The sequence below is a fragment of the Nesoenas mayeri genome (assembly GCF_963082525.1).
Source record: "Nesoenas mayeri genome assembly, chromosome: 5".
Classification (NCBI taxonomy): domain Eukaryota; kingdom Metazoa; phylum Chordata; class Aves; order Columbiformes; family Columbidae; genus Nesoenas; species Nesoenas mayeri.
This window is the reverse complement of record NC_137548.1, coordinates 17,195,366-17,215,805: the sequence shown is the minus strand read 5'-3', so window position 1 is coordinate 17,215,805 and position 20,440 is coordinate 17,195,366. Positions and strand designations below refer to the sequence as shown.

General features: G+C 43.6%; 1 protein-coding gene across 4 annotated transcripts in view; it reads right to left on the bottom strand.

The window, feature by feature from the left end:
* Positions 1-20,440, bottom strand: part of ITPK1 (inositol-tetrakisphosphate 1-kinase) — a 149,755-nt gene that overhangs the window by 14,679 nt on the left and 114,636 nt on the right. For all 4 annotated transcript variants that reach the window (XM_080345054.1, XM_080345055.1, XM_080345056.1 and 1 more), the window contains exons 6-8: positions 7,570-7,668; positions 5,824-5,864; positions 958-1,123 (exon numbers count right to left, since the gene is read on the bottom strand). In XM_080345054.1, coding sequence (XP_080201180.1) covers positions 958-1,123; positions 5,824-5,864; positions 7,570-7,668 — 306 coding nt within the window. The remainder of the gene's footprint in view (positions 1-957; positions 1,124-5,823; positions 5,865-7,569; positions 7,669-20,440) is intronic.

The window sequence follows — 20,440 nt, the reverse complement described above, 5'->3', positions numbered from 1 at the left end:
TAAATACAGGCATATATACCTACAGACAGGGGACTTTTACTAGGAACCTACTTTACATATACTAACAAAATTCCTATTTGTGAGCAGACCGCAATGATAAGCACACATGGACACACTAAGATCAGCAGAGACCACTACGAAAGTGACAAGAAACTGGCACTTGTTAATTATTTATTTCCTTTAGTTTGATACATTCTCCCCTCCTATCCACACCTCCTGCATTCCTCGAGTTGCAGAGAGATCATGGTCCCACCCATGTCCTGCTAATTTCTTCTTCCTTCTCAAGGCCCATAGAATGCAGTTCTCAAGAAACCAGCTTTTTTTCCATAAAGGAAATTTTAGCAACCTTTAATGAAAACCCTTCAAGTCCTGCTGTCTAGTGATATAGGAGGATTACTGTCCTCACTGACATCCATTCTTCCTTCCCCACAACACAGCTGGTATCTACAAACCAAAGGACACTTCCCACCAAGGTTTACCACACTGCCTGCCACATGAACAGAGAGATTCGTTTAGGGGAGAGCACGAGCAATCTTTAAACACACATATATAATCAAGGTAAAAATAGAGAGAGGAAGTTCTGAAATGATGGAATGCAGGAAATTCTCTCCAAAGCACATATATAAACAAACTCCGGAACAAATGACACGTGAACGTACTATGAAATTAGAGAATTTCTCTCCGTTCCCCGCTTTACACATGACATAAAACACTGTTTCTAACAGGTAAGGCTCAGGTTACTGTTGCATAAATATTTACTATACGAATGTCATTTCTGTGTATTCCAGAGCAGATGAGTTACCTCCCTTCCTATTGAAATAATACAGTGGAGGAAACATGGTATGAAAGAACCAGCTGCCTTCACTTCAGTAGGCTTTTCAAATATATTTTTCTTTTGAGCTGTTTGCTGCCAAGGCTCTGAGAACTGACATTTCTTTTCAAATAAGCAAAAAGTACCTGAGATTCCTGCAGAGAAGTTCTTTAAAGATGGTCTTTTCACCACGGTGTAGGATTCCCCAACCACAAAGACTTTATAGAGCACGGCATTGTGATTGATGAAGCTCTGAATGACGCAAGGGGGGCGGACAGCTTTCAGGCCCTCCTGGTTGAAGATGATCGCCATCTGGAAACACACACACAGTGATGCAAAGGTCTTTCAATAACTTCATGCTTACCCACAACCTGACTAGCAGTGAGGGGCAACATCTACTGGTGGATATACAGTGACCATGTGTGAATTCCTTCTCAGTGGCTGGTCCTATTTCATTACATTTCATTTCACTGACACACAATTCTTCAAACACTCCTGGCAGGGCAGCTTTCATTTTCAATCAAGAATTTTTTCTCAGCTCTTTGCAAATTCATTTACTGCTTTTAGTTGGTAAGCTACTGCAACTACAGGTACAACAAAAGGGTAAAATATTTGACCTACACAGATGACAAAGTCCGCATTGAATACAAATGTGTATCATGAGAACAACCAAAGGAACAACTCTAAGTACTAACTATAAGAGTTCTTCCCCACAGCTCTGTTTCCTGTGGTTTGGTTAGGTCCAGTTGCAATGGCTTAAGCACCAGCGTTTCACCCACATCACCACAGAACGTTTTCAGACTCAGTAGTTCTTACTGCTAGCAAACGCCAGCCTAATCATTTTCTTGGCTTGGTGTCACCCCGTTATTCCAAATGGATAGTCCCCTTGAAGGGACTGGAACAAATATGTCAAAAAGGAAGACATTTATAGGGCCTGAATGATGAACAGCTGCCTTAAATATCACAGAAGCAAGACTGGAAGGTGCAGAGAAGTACTTTGATGAGCCAGTATATATTCAGAACATGCTACGCTGCTCTCTCCATCGAACCCTTCATTACCACACTTAGATGCATATATGATTATGATAACTGTGGTGCCCCATTTTGCAGGTTTGTTGGAGTACGGATGCTACCATTGCTCCTATGCAGAACCAGCAACAAGTATCATTCTGGCACAGGTGATGAAATTACTTTATACCCGTGTGCCCCTACAGGGCAGTGAGGATAAACTTGGGTTTGCCTGCCATCCTCCAAGTCCCGAAAAAGTTGTGTTCTAGTAATATGAATATTAACCTCTCTTCATTACTCCAGTGATACCAGGTCTTGTAATCCACGGTGGCAGAAGGGCATGTTGGTAGTCAGGGGAATACAAGCAAGGACTGTCCAAGGCCAGAGAACCTGACATAGGTTTTATCTTCCTTTCCTGTGGGCAAAACTCCCTCCCACTAGTAAGGATGCTTTGGTTAGATCACCTTCCCCCTCTGAAGAGCCTTGAAGACAACAGCTAACCATGCAAGCCTTGAGCCTGATGCCTACCTCAGTCAGTGCAGGATGCATAACACTTGCCAGGAAAGTTCCTAAGCTCTGAAACACAAGTTTTTTCTTATGCCTGTTAGTATTTTCTCACTAGCCTGCTTGGGTCTGTCTTTTACTCTGGAGCGGCTAAGAGAATTCCTGTGGGTCCCACAGTGACTCCACAGAGATATACAGAATAAAATTGGAGCTTCCTGACTCAGCATAGTGCAGATGAATTATACTGCTTGCTCGCTCTTTCCATACACTTCTTGGCAGTTTTTGTGCCTCCTGAGATTAGCTGTATCTTAGTGAAGAAAGGGTCACTAGAAGGATTTTACAAACAAACTTTATCAGTTTGTGCTCTCTCTCATATATTACATAGGATCAGCTGCTCATTTAATGTAAGCTGTACTTGCAGACTGAGTTTTTGCTAACATCTCAGTTTGTCCCTGTAATGAAAACAGTAAATATAATAGGTTTTGCTGTTCAAAACCAGCCATGGTAAATGATGTAGTGATTACATATTCTTAGGTAGAAGTCTGACCACATATTTGTCCTTATTCCTCCTTATCTGATAGACCACATTAGGTCATATAACTAGCTGCACACATGCACAATGACTCAGTAGATGAATATTTTCTGAGTTCAAGTCAATGCATGCAGTCAATACCTGCTTGCAGTTGATATTCTTACTCTGTCTCTATTATACCAGATGCTATCTTTCTGACAGCACAGAGTGAATCTGTGAGTGGTAAAAACCTGTACAAGAAACCTATTATAGGCACCAGAATCATCCATAAAGAAGATTCTCAGTACCAACATCATCATACATAATTAGTTTCTCACTGGTGGCAAGAAACACTGGTCTCTTCCTCCTTCTGCGTAGAATGTTGGCATTATAGTATGTACAACATCACACTGGCAAGAACTGTGCTGTTCCTATAATGTTCTCTTCTAGTATTAGCTAATTAATCCCCATAAACCACACCTTCACAAGATGAACAAGTAGTTATTATCCTATTTTAGAAGTGTGGCAAGGCAGAGAGTTTATCTTCTCGGCACTGAACTGACCCATGCTTCTGGAAACCATATGACACTTCGCTTCTGCAAAGCTCTGTGCCAACAGCCCCATGGACCAGCACATAACATATACAATGCCCATGGTGTTGTGTTATACTGCTTACTGTGATGTCTCATGGCTTTTAGCATGCATGAGGACAGCTCCAAGAATTCGCTTGCAGGGTGCACTTGCTCTTTGTCATCCAGTGCAGACCTGCTGCGTCCAGCAGTAACATGGGAACAATACTTTATATCATAATTTCCAAATGGCATTCCTCATTATAAATGCAGAGCTCTTTTGAAGGCAAAACAAAACATTTGGCACTGAGAATTTTTACTGACAATGTCTGTAAGGAATTCAGTCTCAAAAAACACAGTGATGTTCTGCCTTTTCATTCCTGTCTGCTTGGCACTTAGAAAAAGAGTTATTCTGGACACATTTCTTCAGGTTATGGGTCTCAATGATGTCTCACGGCAGCTTTACTGAAGCTCAGCTATGTTCTGACCTCCTGGCAGCTGGAAGGACAGCCTTCAAGTATCACTTCTGTTGATGTCTAACAAGTGGTGCTGGAAAAGTGGGGTTCAAGTTCTGAGCTGGCCAATGCAACTTCTAGTACAGAGGCCACATAGAAGTGTGGGACAAGAAGACTAATTAACAGCACCTTGGCTTAACTAGCTTGTGTTTTCACAGCAAAATGTTGAGTCTGCCAGCCTTCGGCTGTCCCTGTTAGCTGGTACTTGAACTTTCTGAATAGTCACCTTATGAAGAAAAGCAGGTTTCTGGTAAGGCTGTGTTCTAGTTCCTGTGTCAGCTCTGCTGTGGGAATATCTCTACAAAATATGAAGTGATATACCAAAAGCCAAACGAGTAATTTATAAAACAGGCAACTGTTTCTTGCTTCTAGACCTATGCTCCATCTTTTAGACATATTGTACTGTAAGCAGAGTATTTATTCTACGCTTCCTTTGCCATTTATTGACCATAAAATAGCAATTACAAGACAGTTCCTCTCTGATCATAAATATACTTCTGGATCACTCCTGAGAATTCAGCAACTCCCAAAGTGACTACTACTACTAGCTATGTAAAGTAACATACAAGACTCCAGGCTTTTTCCAGAGGTCCTCCTAGGACCTAGTCATAAATTCCTGTGATGAAGTGCAGCTTACAACTGTATTTTAGTCTAATTTTTGCTCAGAAAATGGAATTCTCACAGAAGGCTGAGATATGTCTTCACTGTGTAAAAGAACAGCAAGGAAAGATGCACCAGGGAAACAAAGTCCAAGCCTGACTGGATAAGCACTGAAAGGTTCATGTATTTCAGGCTGCAGTTGCAGAGGAACCTTTTACAGAAAAGTCAACAAGGAGTCTTAAATTAATTCACAACCCAGTCCCCAAGTGTTCTCAGGAATTCTATCAAAAATTTATAGTGGCTGCTCCAGTAAACTAGCAGGAGTGTCTGTCATGCCTGTAAAATCACCCAAGCTAAGGCCAGCATGAAAAATCTAGCTGCATTTTTAAAGGAAGTGCTGGTCACTCAAGATTTTGGCTTTAGGCATTCTGCTCATCTAGATTTACATTTTACTTCAGGGCCTTCACCTCCCAGAGATGCTGCAGCAACAGAGTTTACATTTCAGGAGCAGCTGGGAAACCTGGACCGATGACCACGTTTTAACAAAGGAAGCCAGGCATTATGAGAGCCAGCACTGAGGGCTGGATTCTCAAAACTGAGCTGTGGTAAGCAGGAAGGCAGGAAGCACAAATGGAAAAGAATTAAAACAGGACTCAGCTTGCCTAAATTTAGAGGAAGCTAGGCTTATAGGGAATGCACTCCTTCCAGGAATACACAAACATTTTAACTGCAATTGCCTTACTGGAAGGAAAGGGAAAGCAGATAGTTCTACTAGTCTTATTCTTCCCACAGCTCCAATCATGTTATTACAACTGAACATGCCTAGAAACTGTCTCTATTTGCTATTTCCTTCCCCTCAAGGAGAGGAACCAGCCGGCTTTCACTCATACCTCTGCTTCATCCGCAGCACTAAACCATTTCTCACCTGCCCCACATATATGCTGGAAGAGAAACATGGTGAGGTGGAAACATCACTTAGTGTGAGCTGCCACCAAAGGAGAAGCTGAAGGAGATTCCCTGCAGACAGAGCTGACTGGAGATCACAAACTGCTAGAAGAAACTAGATGACAGAAGCCAGAAACCACTAAAAAAACCTCCCATGTCAAGAGGTTAAAGTCATATTTTAATTAATTTCAGATAGATCTCAAAAAATACTGGTGTAATAAACACAAGGGAGAGGCAGGGGAAGGGAACTCGTTTGGGCATAGCCCTCATTCTGTCTGCTACAGGACTGGAAAGCACCAGCCAGCCCACCCTGGGGAGACTGGAAGTATGGGATAACACTGCAAAAGGTTTTTAACTCACCTCATGAGAGTTGGTTCCATGGGCCACTCTGGTTTTACAAACTGGGTAAAGAAAACAGAAAAAACAATGCACCACTGAAACAGGACACACAAAATCCATTTCCACCCACATGTGCAAACACTGGAGCTCACCAGACCAAGGCAAGATACCAATGACAGTCTCTGCTGGAACAGCACCCTCAACAACCGCAAAGCTTGGCTTGCTTCAAGCCCTACTCTCTCATCTCCTCCCTGTAACTAAGATGCAAGCAGGGGTCATTTTAGGACTGGACAGAGATGCTAAGCATCAGCTAAGAAGTTAGTACCAGTACTGGTATTGCCGTCCTGCCCACTCAGAGGGCACCTTCACAAGTACCTGGTTTTGCCTGAAGTGGGAGCTACTTTACAGGTACCACAAAACACCACTATCCTGAAAATGAGGGAACTGGGATGCAGTGGAAACAAACTTCTTTTCCTACCTCCCTGGTTTCGGGGAAGAGGAGGAAACCAAATGGGCTGAGCTAAACAAAGATACAACATATTTTTTTGCAGGCAACCATAGAGGGGGCCAAAGAAAGCAGAAAAATCCCAGCAGTTCTTACTCCTTCATATTCCTTATCTGCTCTATATATACTGGTTCTCAGCTCCATCCTAAAACCTATAAAAACAAAGCAACAACATGCTCCTTCTATTATGAAACCAGAGGAGAGCTGAAGACTCTGGGACTCACACAATCACTAAAGCTGATGTTATTTATATGTTAAATAGAGGCAATGTCAGCTTTTTTAGAGCTGACATAGAGGCAAGGTGTGGGGGAGTGGATAGGACAAGACTTCCTTGGGGGAAGACAGAAAGAGCACTTCGACAATATCATATTCTATAGATTTGCAATGCTATGTTTTAATTTCATCATCATGTAGAGGAGTTGATATAGGTCTTCTGAATGTATGGGCTACGCTGCTGAGTGCTGAGCACGAGCCGATCTGTATAGAGAAGACAATGTGCAGGGGCGAGGAAGGGGGGTCAAAGCCATTCAGTGGGCTTTAGATTACTGCTTCACAGTCTAGCTTCTGGAGACCTGCCTCATTTCGGAGAGTGACGGCAGGGACAGAAAAACATGCTTTTCCCACATGACTTTACCTCTGAACTTGGCATATGAGGCAAGTACTGAGGGAACAAACACAGACTAACCAATTCTGCTCACTTTATACTACAAGGAATCAAATAAAGGAACAAACTAAAGCACAACACTCCCAACAAAACTTGCTACAAAGCACAACTGTTTGTGGCTGTGAGCCCTTGAAGCCTGCTATCAGTGGTCATTTGTACACTCTTTCTTCTGCCCTCTAAGATTATCTCTGTAGTCAGGACCAGGGAAAGGAAGGGAACAGTGGAAAAAAGGAGGCGGTCAGCGAGGCAGTGATTTTCTTGAAAAAATCGTAGCTGACAGGAGAAACATCTTGCACAAGTTCAGGGCAAGAGGTTAACTTTGTTACAAGTATTAGTACTTCCCAGGAACACATGTTTACTGTAGCAAGCTGTTTAAAGTAAGGAACATCAATAAAAGGCAAAATCAAAGCTGACAGGGAGGGGTTTTACTCCACATTCCAAGCAGAATGCTTCAGAGCATTTGTTCCAGGAAGGTGTTAACATCCCTGGTACTTTGGCAATGAAATCCACACTCCCACAGTGTTGGCTATGTCTTGGGGGATGCATGTGCAATATTCAGAACCTACTAGAAGCACAAAGGATAAGCCCCTTTACATACTGAATGGGAATGCCAGTCCTTTCTTCTCTATAAGCTGCAAGGTATCTTCTCCACAGGCACTTGTCAGCTCCATAAAGGGTGGTGAACAGATCCTCTCATCTGCAAGACAACAAAAAGACTCAAATGGAGATGAGGTGTTTAGCCTCTCAGCCGCACCATTACCAGCTCTCTCCACACTAACTGCTTCTTGATAGTGAGCTTTAACAGTTGACACTAAAGCAGCAGAAAGATTATCAACCAGGCCTGAATTTGGGTTTCTAGAAACATTTCAGAATGTGAAAGGTCCAATTTTCAGATAATCTAAATGGAACTATAAAGCCTGTGTTTTCACAGGCAGCAAAAACGATCACCTGATTAGGAATATGTAGCTGCACAAGACTTAGCCAGTGAGGTGAAAAGCAGTTGGGATCTTAGCTCTTAATATTTCGTCTTCAAGCATAATTTTCTAAAGCATTTTAAAAAAGCTGAATGGTCAGCAAGTGTGGCTGGAGTAGGCAGTCTCACCAAGCCACCGTGACTGTAGGGCCCCTCAGGTGGCAGCCTGCAAAGTGGATGTACATCAGCTAAGCTGTCAGCCATGTCACACATCCCACTGCCCACTGGGGCCTCTGCCGTGATAGCACTGCTCATTCAGCCTGGCAAAGCCAGAGCCAGCACTGCTGCGACACTGGGACTACTTGGCAAGACTGCTCAGTGGACTTCAACTAAAGAGGAAAAACACAGGAAACCACAGTAAACAGGGTAGGTCTGCTCCAGGTGTTTCTGCTGCTGTTGCGCTTGTTTGCATGGGGTTGGAATAAGGCTGGAGTCAAAACCCAGCCCTCTTAGTGACTCAGTAGGTTGAATTCACTGTAGGTGAGCTTTGATTCCTTTAGGAATGCAGCAGGAATCTCCACCGCTCAACAGGGCTGGGTTGCAACCTGAGGTGCAAAAAGAACCTTGGCTTCAGCCATGGCTCTGGGGCTGGTCAGAGGGCCCAAAGACTTTCAGACAAAAGCTGTGCACACATTGACAAAGTCAAAGCAAGAATATCACCCAAATAAGAACAAGGCCAAGTGCAAGGTCCTGCACCAGCTCAGGGGCAACCCCCAGTATTAATACAGGCTGGGGATGAAGGGATTCAGAGCAGCCCTGCCAAGAAGAACTTGGGGGTACTGGTGGCTGAAAGATTGGACATGACCACTTGCAGCCCAGAAAACCAATTGTATCCTGGGATGCATCAAAAGGAGCGTGGCCAGCAGGTCAAGGGAGGTGATTCTGCCCCTCTGCTTTGGTGAGACCCCACCTGGAGTCCTGTGTCCAGCTCTGGAGCCCTCAGTACAGGAAAGACATGGACCTGTTGGAGAGAGGCCAGAGGAGGCCACAGAAATGATGAGAGGGCTGGAACAGCTCTGCTGTGAGGACAGACTGAGGGAGTTCGGGTTGTTCAGCCTGGAGAAAAGAAGGCTCCAGGAAAACCTTATTGTGGCTTTCAGTACTTAAAGAGGGCTTATAAGAAAGCTGGAGAGGGACTTCTTACAAGGACATGTAGTGATAGGACAGGGGTAATGGCTTTAAACTGAAAGAGGGTTTGGACTAGATGAGCTTTGAAGGTCCCTTCCAACCCAAACTATTCTATGATTCTATGATAAGTTGAGTCAGCTGCACAGAACTGAACTGCAATCCAGAATGGATCTGCCAAAACTCACTTCTAAGACTTATTCCAAGAGAAACAGCATGATACCTTCCTCCAAGAAGCAACTGGAGACCAGCACAAATGATGGGAGCAACCGTATCTGGCAAACTCAAGTCACAGGTTTCTATCAAACAGCACTTGTCTTGAAAATAGGCAAAATGGGACTGTTAATACCATCCACATCTATTCCAGTGAGCACAGAGAATCCAAACAGGTGGAGGTTACCCTGTGCAGATGGTGCAGAAACAGAAAGGTGCATATATAAACTAAAACGCCAGCAAAACTAACTACATACTCGGAGAGCCATGCATCCAGAAATCACTTTATAAGCATGGTTTAGATGAATGCTTTTCACTTAAGTGTAAGTATAGGTTTATGCATGTTCTCTCACACAGAAGGGAAAACTGAATCACTGAAAAGAACAGAGGCAAAACTCTCTGTATTTTGATATCCATATCTTAATACATGCTTCAGTGCTCTGAGAACCTCCGAGAACTCTGGTCATTAGCAATACTGTTGCTACAAGAAGTTTTCTGCAAAAAGAAAGGACTATTTTCATACATCCTAAAAGGAGCAGGAAGATTGATGCTTTGAGGTCAACCTCTACAAAGATAAACAAAACATCCCCTGCTTCAAAGCTTTCAGTTCACTGCTATGAAAACAGAAAGCGGCATCCAAAAGTGACAGGTACTGTAACATTTACAAGCCTTCGCCAGAGCAAAAGTTCCTTAGTTGGATGAATTTAAGGAATCAGATTTAGTTTACAGATACTGGGGAACAACTTTGGCTTGGCAGCTCTCCCACCCATATGCTTAAGGCTCACAAATAACTTTGCCTTCAGAGTGCAGATGCAGAGGGACATATAGTTCCATCTCACTTCCCTCTGTTTCTCTCCCATATGAACAGGAATGGGAGACAGGGAGGATTCAGCGTTTCTGCTGGTTACATGACAGGTGCATGGGGAGATAAAGGAAGGGGCAAACAGTCATTTATTTGACTTTTTTCTTAGAAAAGACCACCTGGATCAACAAAAATTAGTAGAGAAGACTCTTTAGCATCTCAAAGTGCTCCCACTGACTTTGCACTGCACTGGCATTTTCTCCATCACAAATGCAATTCTAGCCCACTGAAGCCTCTAAAACAGATCATGAATTCACAGCCAGACCTTAGGACAAACAAACCCTTGCTCAACACAAGACTTCAGGATGGCCTACAGCTAGAAAGCTGCTGCTCTGAGTTTAACTGCACACACTGCAGAAAGAAAAGATAGCTGTAGGTTTTTTAAAAAAGTCCTCCAGCTGCCAGTGATGATCCACTCCTTCTGAGGGTGGCAAGCATATGCTGAAGCTTTCTCTCATCAGCCAGCTCCTGCTACCAGTGGCAGCAGTCTCAGCACACCTTCCCTGCACTGAGGTGCAGGACAGACCTAATTAAATGGCTGAGGGTCAATCTCAATACTGTTTTACATCTATGGAACTACACCATACAATCCACGAAGTGCAAGTGAACATCCAGTGGTACACTGAGCCCGCCCCCTCCTCCTGCCGGGACAAGCTGCTTTAGCAGGATCTTACTGAGTTGTGGTCAGGCGCTGGACCCTTGGCCACTGTCACTGCTTCTCTGCAAACCAGTAGTGACTGGTCACCAGGGGAAACCACTGCCAAAAAGGACAACACTAAATATACAAACAAATAAACATAACAGTCTACAGGTGAGAACAGGCAATGTGAGTTCCCAAGAGATTATTACAAATGCGATTTCTATGCTTTCCACTTTGGATCTGAAGCTAAAACGCAGGCAATTCCTCCCTCCCTTGGGGTGTATACATTGAATCACACAATAACCAGCTATCCATAAGCATTAACCCTATCCTCATGCAGCCTTTACTGAGCCGAAGATATCAGTAGGAAAAGTCTCTCCATAAGTCAGAGGACTGCTATGCAGCTGTACATTTTTAGGGGGCACAATTAGAGAGTGGTATTTCCTTCTTCTTCCAAGCGCCTGGTAGTCTCAGAGACCTGCCTCTGAAATATGGCCAGGACTCCAGGTGGACCATCTCACATCAAGAACTGCCAACTTAAGAGCAACACGGAAAGACTCTTTGGATCAAGAGAGGGTTCAGCTCTCACTTCAGACAAATACCAAAAGTATCTGTAGCATTTTTGTTGTTAGAAACAACATACCATAATTAAATTTACAAGTCAAAATGCTGTCACTGTGTTCCTCCCCATCTTTGTCCTAATTTTTATTGTATGCCTTGGCACAAACTTTGTGGTGTCTGCTTTCTATATTTTCCTTAAATTATTCTCCCTTTTCTTCAAGATTATCTGATTTCATAGGGAGCTCCCTCTCTCTTCTTTTTCACTTTCTGCATTTTTTCTCGCCCCTATCCCCATTTCTTCTCTATGCTGGTCTTTTTTTTCAACTACCATTTCTGTCCTTCCACTGCTACCTACACTTTATCCCTCCATCACCTCTGAAGGGAGATCACAGCTGGGATCAGGCTCAGTGCAGGGGAGGTGGGGACCTCTGAAGACAGTGGGGAAGGTGGCACACATGGGCTGGGGGTGACCAGCAGCAATCGCCTCTCTCTGTACAGTGAGCTGTCAGAGCATCGCTCCACTCCCATGGAGCAGTGACGCTGCCATGAAGGTGGAAAACACGACTGTTGAAGGATGACTAACACAGCTAACCATCAAGAGGGAGGTGAAAGAGTACTCCAACCAGGGTGTTGGTGCCAAGGAGGGGATCGTTGTGGGTGAGGTTCAACAATAGTAACAGAAGCAACTGGATGTGAAGATGGGGAAGATGCTGACTGAATACTGGCTGAGGAAAAACGGTTTTCTAGTAGTGAGAACTGGCAGAAATCTTTATGCTTGGGACTTGCTTCAGTAAGAGATGTTGAGCAGTGTTCCTCTACCCAGGGCCTGAGCACCACCAGTGGCCTGCAGACAGTTATGGGATACTCGAACCATCAAAAAGAAGAAGGCACAAGAAACCCAACACTGAACACACACTCCCATACAGCAGGTAGGCAAAACAGAGGAAAAATAAGGCAATACATGTTTGTTCGCAGCTGAGCTGGATCTTATGTGATAGTAAATGGAAACCACTGTGACATGGCTGTACAAGACAGTCCTGCAGTGAGGGCAGGTGGCCCTTGCACTATAAGAGGTGCTGACACAGAAGGCAGCTCTGTATCACTGTGGGAAAAAAATAAACCATGAGAACAGATGAACCATTAAATAGTTTCCTATTAATATTTCTTTGGTCCTTACGATTTTGGAGAGATAAGACAACAAATAACAAATTGCAGACACCATGCTCTGCATTCATAGATCAACAAACTGTATTTCTTTGTCTTCAGAGAAGGAGTTTAAAGACACAGTTCAGGTCAGAGATTTTCTGTGAGGACACCTCAAAACCTGGGGCTTGGAAAAAACCCTGAGGAGGGCACTGCCTATTAAACTTCAGATTTACAGTCTCAACATATCTCCCTATTGAGTAATTCATCATCCTTCACTACCTAATCTAGGGATCAGGAAGCAGAGCAGATAGGCTGAGGAACGAGAATTTATTCCCAGCACCATCAACCTCTTGCCACAAGACCAAGACCAAGTCCCTAAACACGTCCTATCTCTACAATCACATTTGCAAAGTGTGGAGAATGCTTTGCCTCCCCTTGGCAAGGGGGTGCTTTATGGAGCTGGCCTAAGGATGGCTTACGGAAAAAGGCTTTTTGACGCTACCGAGGTAATTTTAAGAGCAGAACAAACTACATGTTTGAAGTTTCAGTCTGATCATCAGCTACCTAAATCCTGAGAGTGTTACTGAAAAAATATAAAACAAAAGGTATGTTTACTTTAGAATATCCTATCTTCTGTCTCATAAGCAGCATCATCTTCTCTGGTAACACACAGAAAGTAACAGGAGCACCAAATGAGGGGCACGCTGAGGAGAATGGGAAAGTAAAACAAGTTGGTAGTGAATTTCTGGAATAGGTGGCGCAAGGACACGGTCAAAGGAGCACACAAGGAGGCCTGGAGTCCCCTGGGTATGCAACAGGCTTGGCCCAAAGCATGAGTCTGTGACCCCCTAATTCTACTTAGCAATTACAAGTGCAGCACAGCTTGTGCCTGAGTGCTCCCCGTGGTTGAAAAGGCTGCCAGGATTATTGCTGAAGAAACAGGGCGCACAACCTCCGAATCGCACAATGCTCTATGCAGAGAAACAAAAAAGCTCCTTCTGAAAAGTGCTGGTCTCTGCTGTAAATGCTCAGTAAGATAAGGAAAAAAACATCCGTGTCAAAATCAGGACTGGCTCAGGTCAGTCCTCATCCATCGTGCATGGAGCAAATGTTAAGCCTTAAGCTTTCTGAAAAATTTACAGCAGATTGTATCAAACTTTAAACTTCCTACTTTGTTGAGAAAAGCCATTTTTAATAGAATAGTTGGCTCTGTGATTTGAAAACACTTAAGCCCCTTCAAAAATAAATATATTTTCAGTAAAACACTTCCACCAGCTTGCACTGCTGCACTCTGCTCTGGAGGGGACAGCGAGGATGCAGTCAGGGCAATATCTTTTTCTCCTTATACAATAAAGGCAGCAAATCTGAACTTCCGGCTCACCACTGCCTTCTAAGTTCATTTTCAACCAAAAAAACAAGCAACCACACAGAGAAACTGGCAGGTTCTTTTTTTTAGCATGCAGCTGAACCTTATCTTGAAGGTATCTTAATTTAAATCACTACACAACTGGGGTTTTTTTGTCCTTCAGAACCCCTTTAATCACTGTAAAATTATCACCGCTTTGGACTGTCACTTCTGCTAAGGTCAAAAGCTGGTATATTAAGGAATCAGCCAAGTTAGGCCAACCCATAACTTCCAATCTCTATCAGCTGGAAGAACCTCTTCCTCACTCCTTCCTCTAGGAGATAGTTTTTCAGTTGAAGCTTCATAAACCCCACAACCTTATTCATAAAAACAACAGCTTCACAGAGCGTTCCACCAGGATTATTCTAGCACTTGTAAGCTGTATTAAAAATACTCTCAAGTTGTTTTCCCTTCGCCTCAGATGTGTGCGCAGGCGGAATGTTGGCAGAACAGATTTAGTTCAAACGTGTGTCGATCTGTAATCACCACTGAAAAAGCAACCCATACCTGAATACCCTTGTGTTTGCATCTTACTTTGATGTTTGTGGGGGGAAAATTCCAGTTCTCATGATAATGCAGCTGTATTTGAGGACCATTTGGCAGCACATTCCAGAGACACAAGAGGGCAGAGCAGACTCAGCTTTGAGGGCACGATTTTAACCTTACCCTTGCTTGACGTACAAGGAATTGTGCGCTGAATATCTATGTTAAATGGAATATCTGCAGAGCTACAGATTTCAATTCTAATAAACTAGTGATTTTGAAGCATCTGGGCAGTAAGAAAATCTGACAACTGAATATAAATAAAGAACTATTCCAAAAATTCACAAGAACTTTTAATCTCCACACAATTTAGGAGTGCTAATTATGTTTTTGGAACAAAAAAAAAAAAAGAACCACCATAATGAGTTCAGCTTAGAGTGGAGAGAAATGAAAGATAAAGACAACATAAAGCTGAAAGTCAAAGCAAAGCAAACCTGACAGCATTCTTCCCCCAGCTGAACTCTTCTTCAGAGACAACCATTTCAGAAAGCTATGTCTGTACAGGATCCTCCCCTACCTTTTAGATCTAGACTTCCATGTTATGTCCACTTTCCTCAGAGAGCAGGATGCTCCTTTCTGATTCTGAAGAAAGAGATTCACCTCCTCTCCTTGGTGCTCTGGGTCAAAGAGGCAGGTTTTACAAAGAAGTGTTCAGCTGACTTGTGGTGATGGAGCCTCAGGGGTACCTGGCAGTAGAACACTGAATTTGGTGCAAATATATTGTTATACACTATGTGTTGGGGCTTGATGGAAAGATGTGAGCACCAGGGCCGTCATGTACTTGAACAGAATATGTAGCACCAAGTTCCTCATAACCAACTGATGTACATGAGAAATTCACAGCAGAACACCAGTTTGCTTCATGCACTGGGATGGTAGTCATACCCAGGAATCTAAGGTGAGCCTTGAAGGCCCAATGCCGAACTTTTCACTGATTTTATTTGCCTGTAACTCTACTGACTTCAATGAGTTACTTCCTCCTGGCTGAAGAATCAGTCTCTCCATGTCTTACACAGAGCACATTGTCTAATAAAAAAGAAAAACACCAGTGAGTATATTTATGGCAGGGGGCATGACGAAAGACATGACACAGGCAGTTTTTTCTTGTCCATGACAGAGTTCATTTGCAGACATTGGAGTACCCAGAAGAGTAGAGTCCACTGAAGCTCTTTATAGCTCTAATCTAAGACGGTTGATGGCCCTTAACCAGATCAGTTTAATGAGCTTTTGGAAGCTAAATCCTGGGAGAGACTACACAATGCATGTCCCACGCTTTCAGTAAATACCACTTCCAATCTATACATGCTGGGCCAGAGGCAAAGCAGCAGACTGTGAGGAGTGTGAAATATTGACAAAAATCCCTCTGAGCTACAGAAGCATCTTAGGGACGTGCTGGAAGGGGCTCTGACAGCACCAGCTGATACCCAGATCAAGGCTCCACTGCACAGCAAGAGTCCTGCAGCAGCTGTGCCCCAGCTCGAGCCACACCATGCCACCCACGACAGGGGAAACACAAATAACCACCTGTCTTTTATTACTTTACCAGCTCACATGTATGTGAACACGAAGTGCAAGAGATTAACATGCAGATCTGTAAAACACAGCAAGATCTTGGGGTAGCGCTGGGTGACAGGAGAGGCGTATTGCTGCTCCTGCACTGCTGAGCAGGGGTGACAGCAAGGCCTGTGGCATCTCCAGTCAGCACTCCTGCGGGTCCACCTCTGTACTGGGAGGTCAACAGGGTTCTCCACAGACTTCGTGACCATTGGTTTCATCTGAGTTTCATTATGTAAAGCAGCTTCCCAGAACACAACTATATAATAGCAATGCATTTCTTCCTGCATCACGGATGAAACATAAGAACATGCTATTTCAACAATAGTGGAAATAACTGTTTAGTCTAAAACAAATATATGTTTAAACAAGGAGAGAGAAACCTAAGCTAAGACTTAAATATGAACTCAAGAGCACATGCAAATGATCATCGATCCCAAGTTTACATGTAATGTGTGGGAATCAAGAATGTAATGCCCTGCCTTAAGACTCCCTTTGCACAGGTTAGCAAATTTTTCTAGCACATGGGGGACTTTTACCTTCTACACTGCTCATCATTCAGAGCTCGCACTCTGTTGTGTGGAAGGAATAGAACCAGATGAACAGTTTTTATTAAGTAACATTTTATGCTTTCAAATGAAGATCTTCAAGAAGCCTTGCAGACAATCCTGAAACACTTAAGAAAAATTTAACTGTGAAACACTGGTTTTGATCTTGAAGAATTCTGCTCCGCACTTGTTTGCGATGGCTTAACTGGAATACGGTGCACTACCCAAGGCTGCTGCCCACTACAGGGACTGGTGTGATTTCATTGTTTTTCCAAAGTGGGGTGGACAGGACCCACTCCGAAACCAATGAGAAGAAAGAACTTCTGAGACAAACAAGCTACATGTATTTTAAACACCAGAGAGAAAACCAGGAAAGACCTATCTACGTGGGAAAGCTTTGTCGGTGTAGGTTTTTCTGTTACAATTATGTTAGTATAACTATAGCAAAGGAATGCACACACACCACTTTGTTTACATTGGATTAGTTTCTTCCCTTAAAAGGTCTTCAGACATCACTGTCCATTTGTTTTGCTAACAACTGCAAAACACTCTGGGTAGATATTGCAGGGAACAGCACTCCCACACCAAATCCCAGACGATGAAAACACTGTGCACCACTTGCGTGAAGACATTGGGAGGCAAAGACCGTCAGTTCTCATCCGCTGTCTCAAAGCCGTGTTCCACACTGCTGATGGGTTGCAAGGAGGAAATCCTGTGCACCAGGATTCTGGCTGGCACCGTGAAGAAGAGGTAGTGGCTGCTGGACTGGAAGGGGCACGCGCCCAAGCTCAGTATTTCTGTGGATGTCATCAGCAAAGATGCCAGCCCTCCAATAGTATCCAGAACTAAGTGGTTTCTATGTCTATTTTCTCGTGGGTTGTGAGGCTGGGTCTTTGACCCCATTGTTGGTGCAATGAATACCTGAGTCCTTGGTTTGATGTTGGGCACATCAAGCAGTTAGCAGCAGCCAGAGCCTTTTACTCCCTGAAAACCTCAATGCTTCAAAGCAGCAAGTCCAGCATTTGGCCACCTCCAATAACACTTGGGCAGGAGGGAGATGGCAATAAAAAGGCAGCTGGAGGAAGGACTTCCACTGGAACGAAGTCCCTGCCCGATGTGCCAGCATCAGGAGCCAACTCCCCAGCAGCAGCAGCCTCCAGAGTGTGGCTGGATGCTCCCAGATGCTGTGTGCCCATGGATAACGGTGATGGATGGGGGAATTCATCTCACCTAACTCCAGCCAACTTGTCTATGTGAGCTGTCTGTGTACCAGTGTAGTCAGTGGCAACGGGTACAGCTGGACAGTGATTTGCCTTATACAGTCAATAGTTTGATACTAATTATTTCTGGACATACCTCTGCTCCCTGACTGCAGAGAAACGTAGACTCCTAGTACTGAATACACATGCAACTTTTAGCTAGATAGTGTCAGGTGGAATGAACTGCCTTTGCTGTCAGATAATTAAATTCATAAGAACCATCTCTGCAAAGTAATCATCCTGTTTTCCCGAATGTGCGTTCCTGTCTTGCAGGGAACAATGCTGACCTGTATAGTCAGAATACACAGAGAAATACATGTAATTTTCTGCCTTCAGCTGCTACACTGATTCCTAATCCAAGAACCTGCTACCATCTCCTGTCAAAACAGCATGACAGTGAGGGTGTCCACATGAGGAAATGCCCTAAAGGAAAGCCCAGGACAGAGCTTGTGGATGATTGTATGAGTTTGTATCTAGCAGCATTGGCCAGGACAAATAGTCTCCTGAAACATAACCTCCACTTTGGCAAAGACTGGCTCCCAAATAAACTTACTAGTATAATTTTACTTGTTTAAAAGGGAGTACAAATATTACCCTGGCTCACCTGGTAAGGTGAGGTATGTCTCTGTTTTGTCTTGGGCTCCTCAGCACAGGCCTGCTGCTGCTGCTTATTGAATCTTCTTGCATATTAGGCCTGGATTACACCTCCTGCTCTTGACTAACTGATTAGTATGGACTCACACAGCAAGGGGAATCTTCTGTGTATCTCTTTGTACTGTATTGGGCTGGAGGAGTTGTAATAGCCTCTGCAAGTAGCTCCCATCTGCTGACATAAGGACTACAAGTACTGAGGTATATTTTTTTTCATTGTATTATGCACTGAAGACTTCATATAACAGTTATCTCTGTGATGCCTAAAACCCAACTAGTCAGAATTTCAGGTGCATAGGTACTTTCCCTAAAAATTAAAACATTCTAAAAACTGCTATGCTTTCTACATATAATGGCCACTTCTTCATTTATCTCTTCTTTATCCCCTCCCTTTCACAAATGCAGCAAAATATCTACTGTCTAGGCCGTCTCATCCTGGAGGTCCTTTAGTTAAAGGACTGCCCCTAGGTCTTCTCACACATTGCTGGTTGTCCTTTTTGTCCACCTCTGAATCCAACCTGCTCTTCTAACCAATGACTCAGCCCTGTCACCATCCCTGACCTTCCCTTTTGCTGCTATCTTGCCAAAAACTTTCTCAAGGATAAACTTCTTCTGTGGTAGTTCTAAAACCAAGTCCTTCCTCAAGCCCACTTTGCCAAAACTCAAGCTTATACAATCACATTTTTCCTTTCCCTGGGTGGCTGGATCCTTTTTACATCTCTCCTAATTGATCTATCCAACAAATTGAAAGTTGTAAAGAAGTGTCTTATATTCACTTGTGTTCTCAATGAAGTATCTATGAAAAAGTCAAGTAATACCTCAAGAGGAAGAATCCTCAGATATGAAAGAACTGAAGAAAACTGAGCTACAGCATAGCTGCAGACTAGATCATGAAGACAAGGGTCGCTGAGTGGGTGCAGGGAGCTGTGCACGAAGCCCTTTGAGCTCCTGGCCGTTATCCACAATGCTCCAGATGTACTGTACCTACGCCAAGAAATACAGGGGACAAAGACTCCTTAGAACGCCAGACAATATCACGTGCAGCCCATACCTACTGTCTGGGAAGCCCCTGAGTTTGTTACTAAACAAAAAGTGTTTCCGCGTTCCCAACAGCCAGTGACAGGACGCATGACAGTGACTGGAAGATGCCTTGAGCCACACAGACACATCCATCTAGAAAAAAACACCATACTTTGAGGCTAAGAGTATCTGATCAGTGAAGAGCAAAGCTCCCCTTTCTGTTCAGTGTCAATTCCCAGTTTTCACCAGATCCTTTCCCAAAGGAAAAGGAATATCTTGTGTCTTCAGGAACTGCACTTCTTTGAGCAGTAAACAGCTGCTAAGACTTAGAATACTTCATTGGCACCTGCTGATTATCTTCCACCCTACTCTCTGGTGGGCAATGATGCTGCAATGATATATTGAAATCCTATGCTCTACACATCATACATCCTGCACAGAAGAATATAAAAGTTACTAACAGGAGAAGTAAAATCACAGGCTAAACTCTATTCTTAATTATGTTGTCATTAAAGACTACCCAGTTGGAAGAATGCTGGGTTCATACCACCCCAGCTGTAGGATCTGAACTCCACTGTGTAGGTGGATTAGAAAGTTATGGAAAGAGCTAAATTCTTGGCTAATTTTCAAGGAGAGATACATTGCTAAGCTCAACAAGCTAGACAGCTCTCAGCATGACCCGCCATGGTTTGTATAAAACATCTTTGATTTAGTAGACATGCTATTTCCTTTTTGTCTGATCTATTTAATGACCTTTTTCCAGGCTTTGGGAATCTTGGTACTCGTTTTCTTTTAGGCAGATCGAAAATGCTGCGGTAAAGTCAGGGAGACAGAAGACATTCAGAGACATGGCGTTTCCAAAACAAGGAATGTATCTGCAGGTCTGGGAAAGCTAAACACTTCAAGGACAGCTAGCAGATTTCTGAAACGTGTGGTCACGTCTTTCAGTCAAAACGTTACTAATCTGCT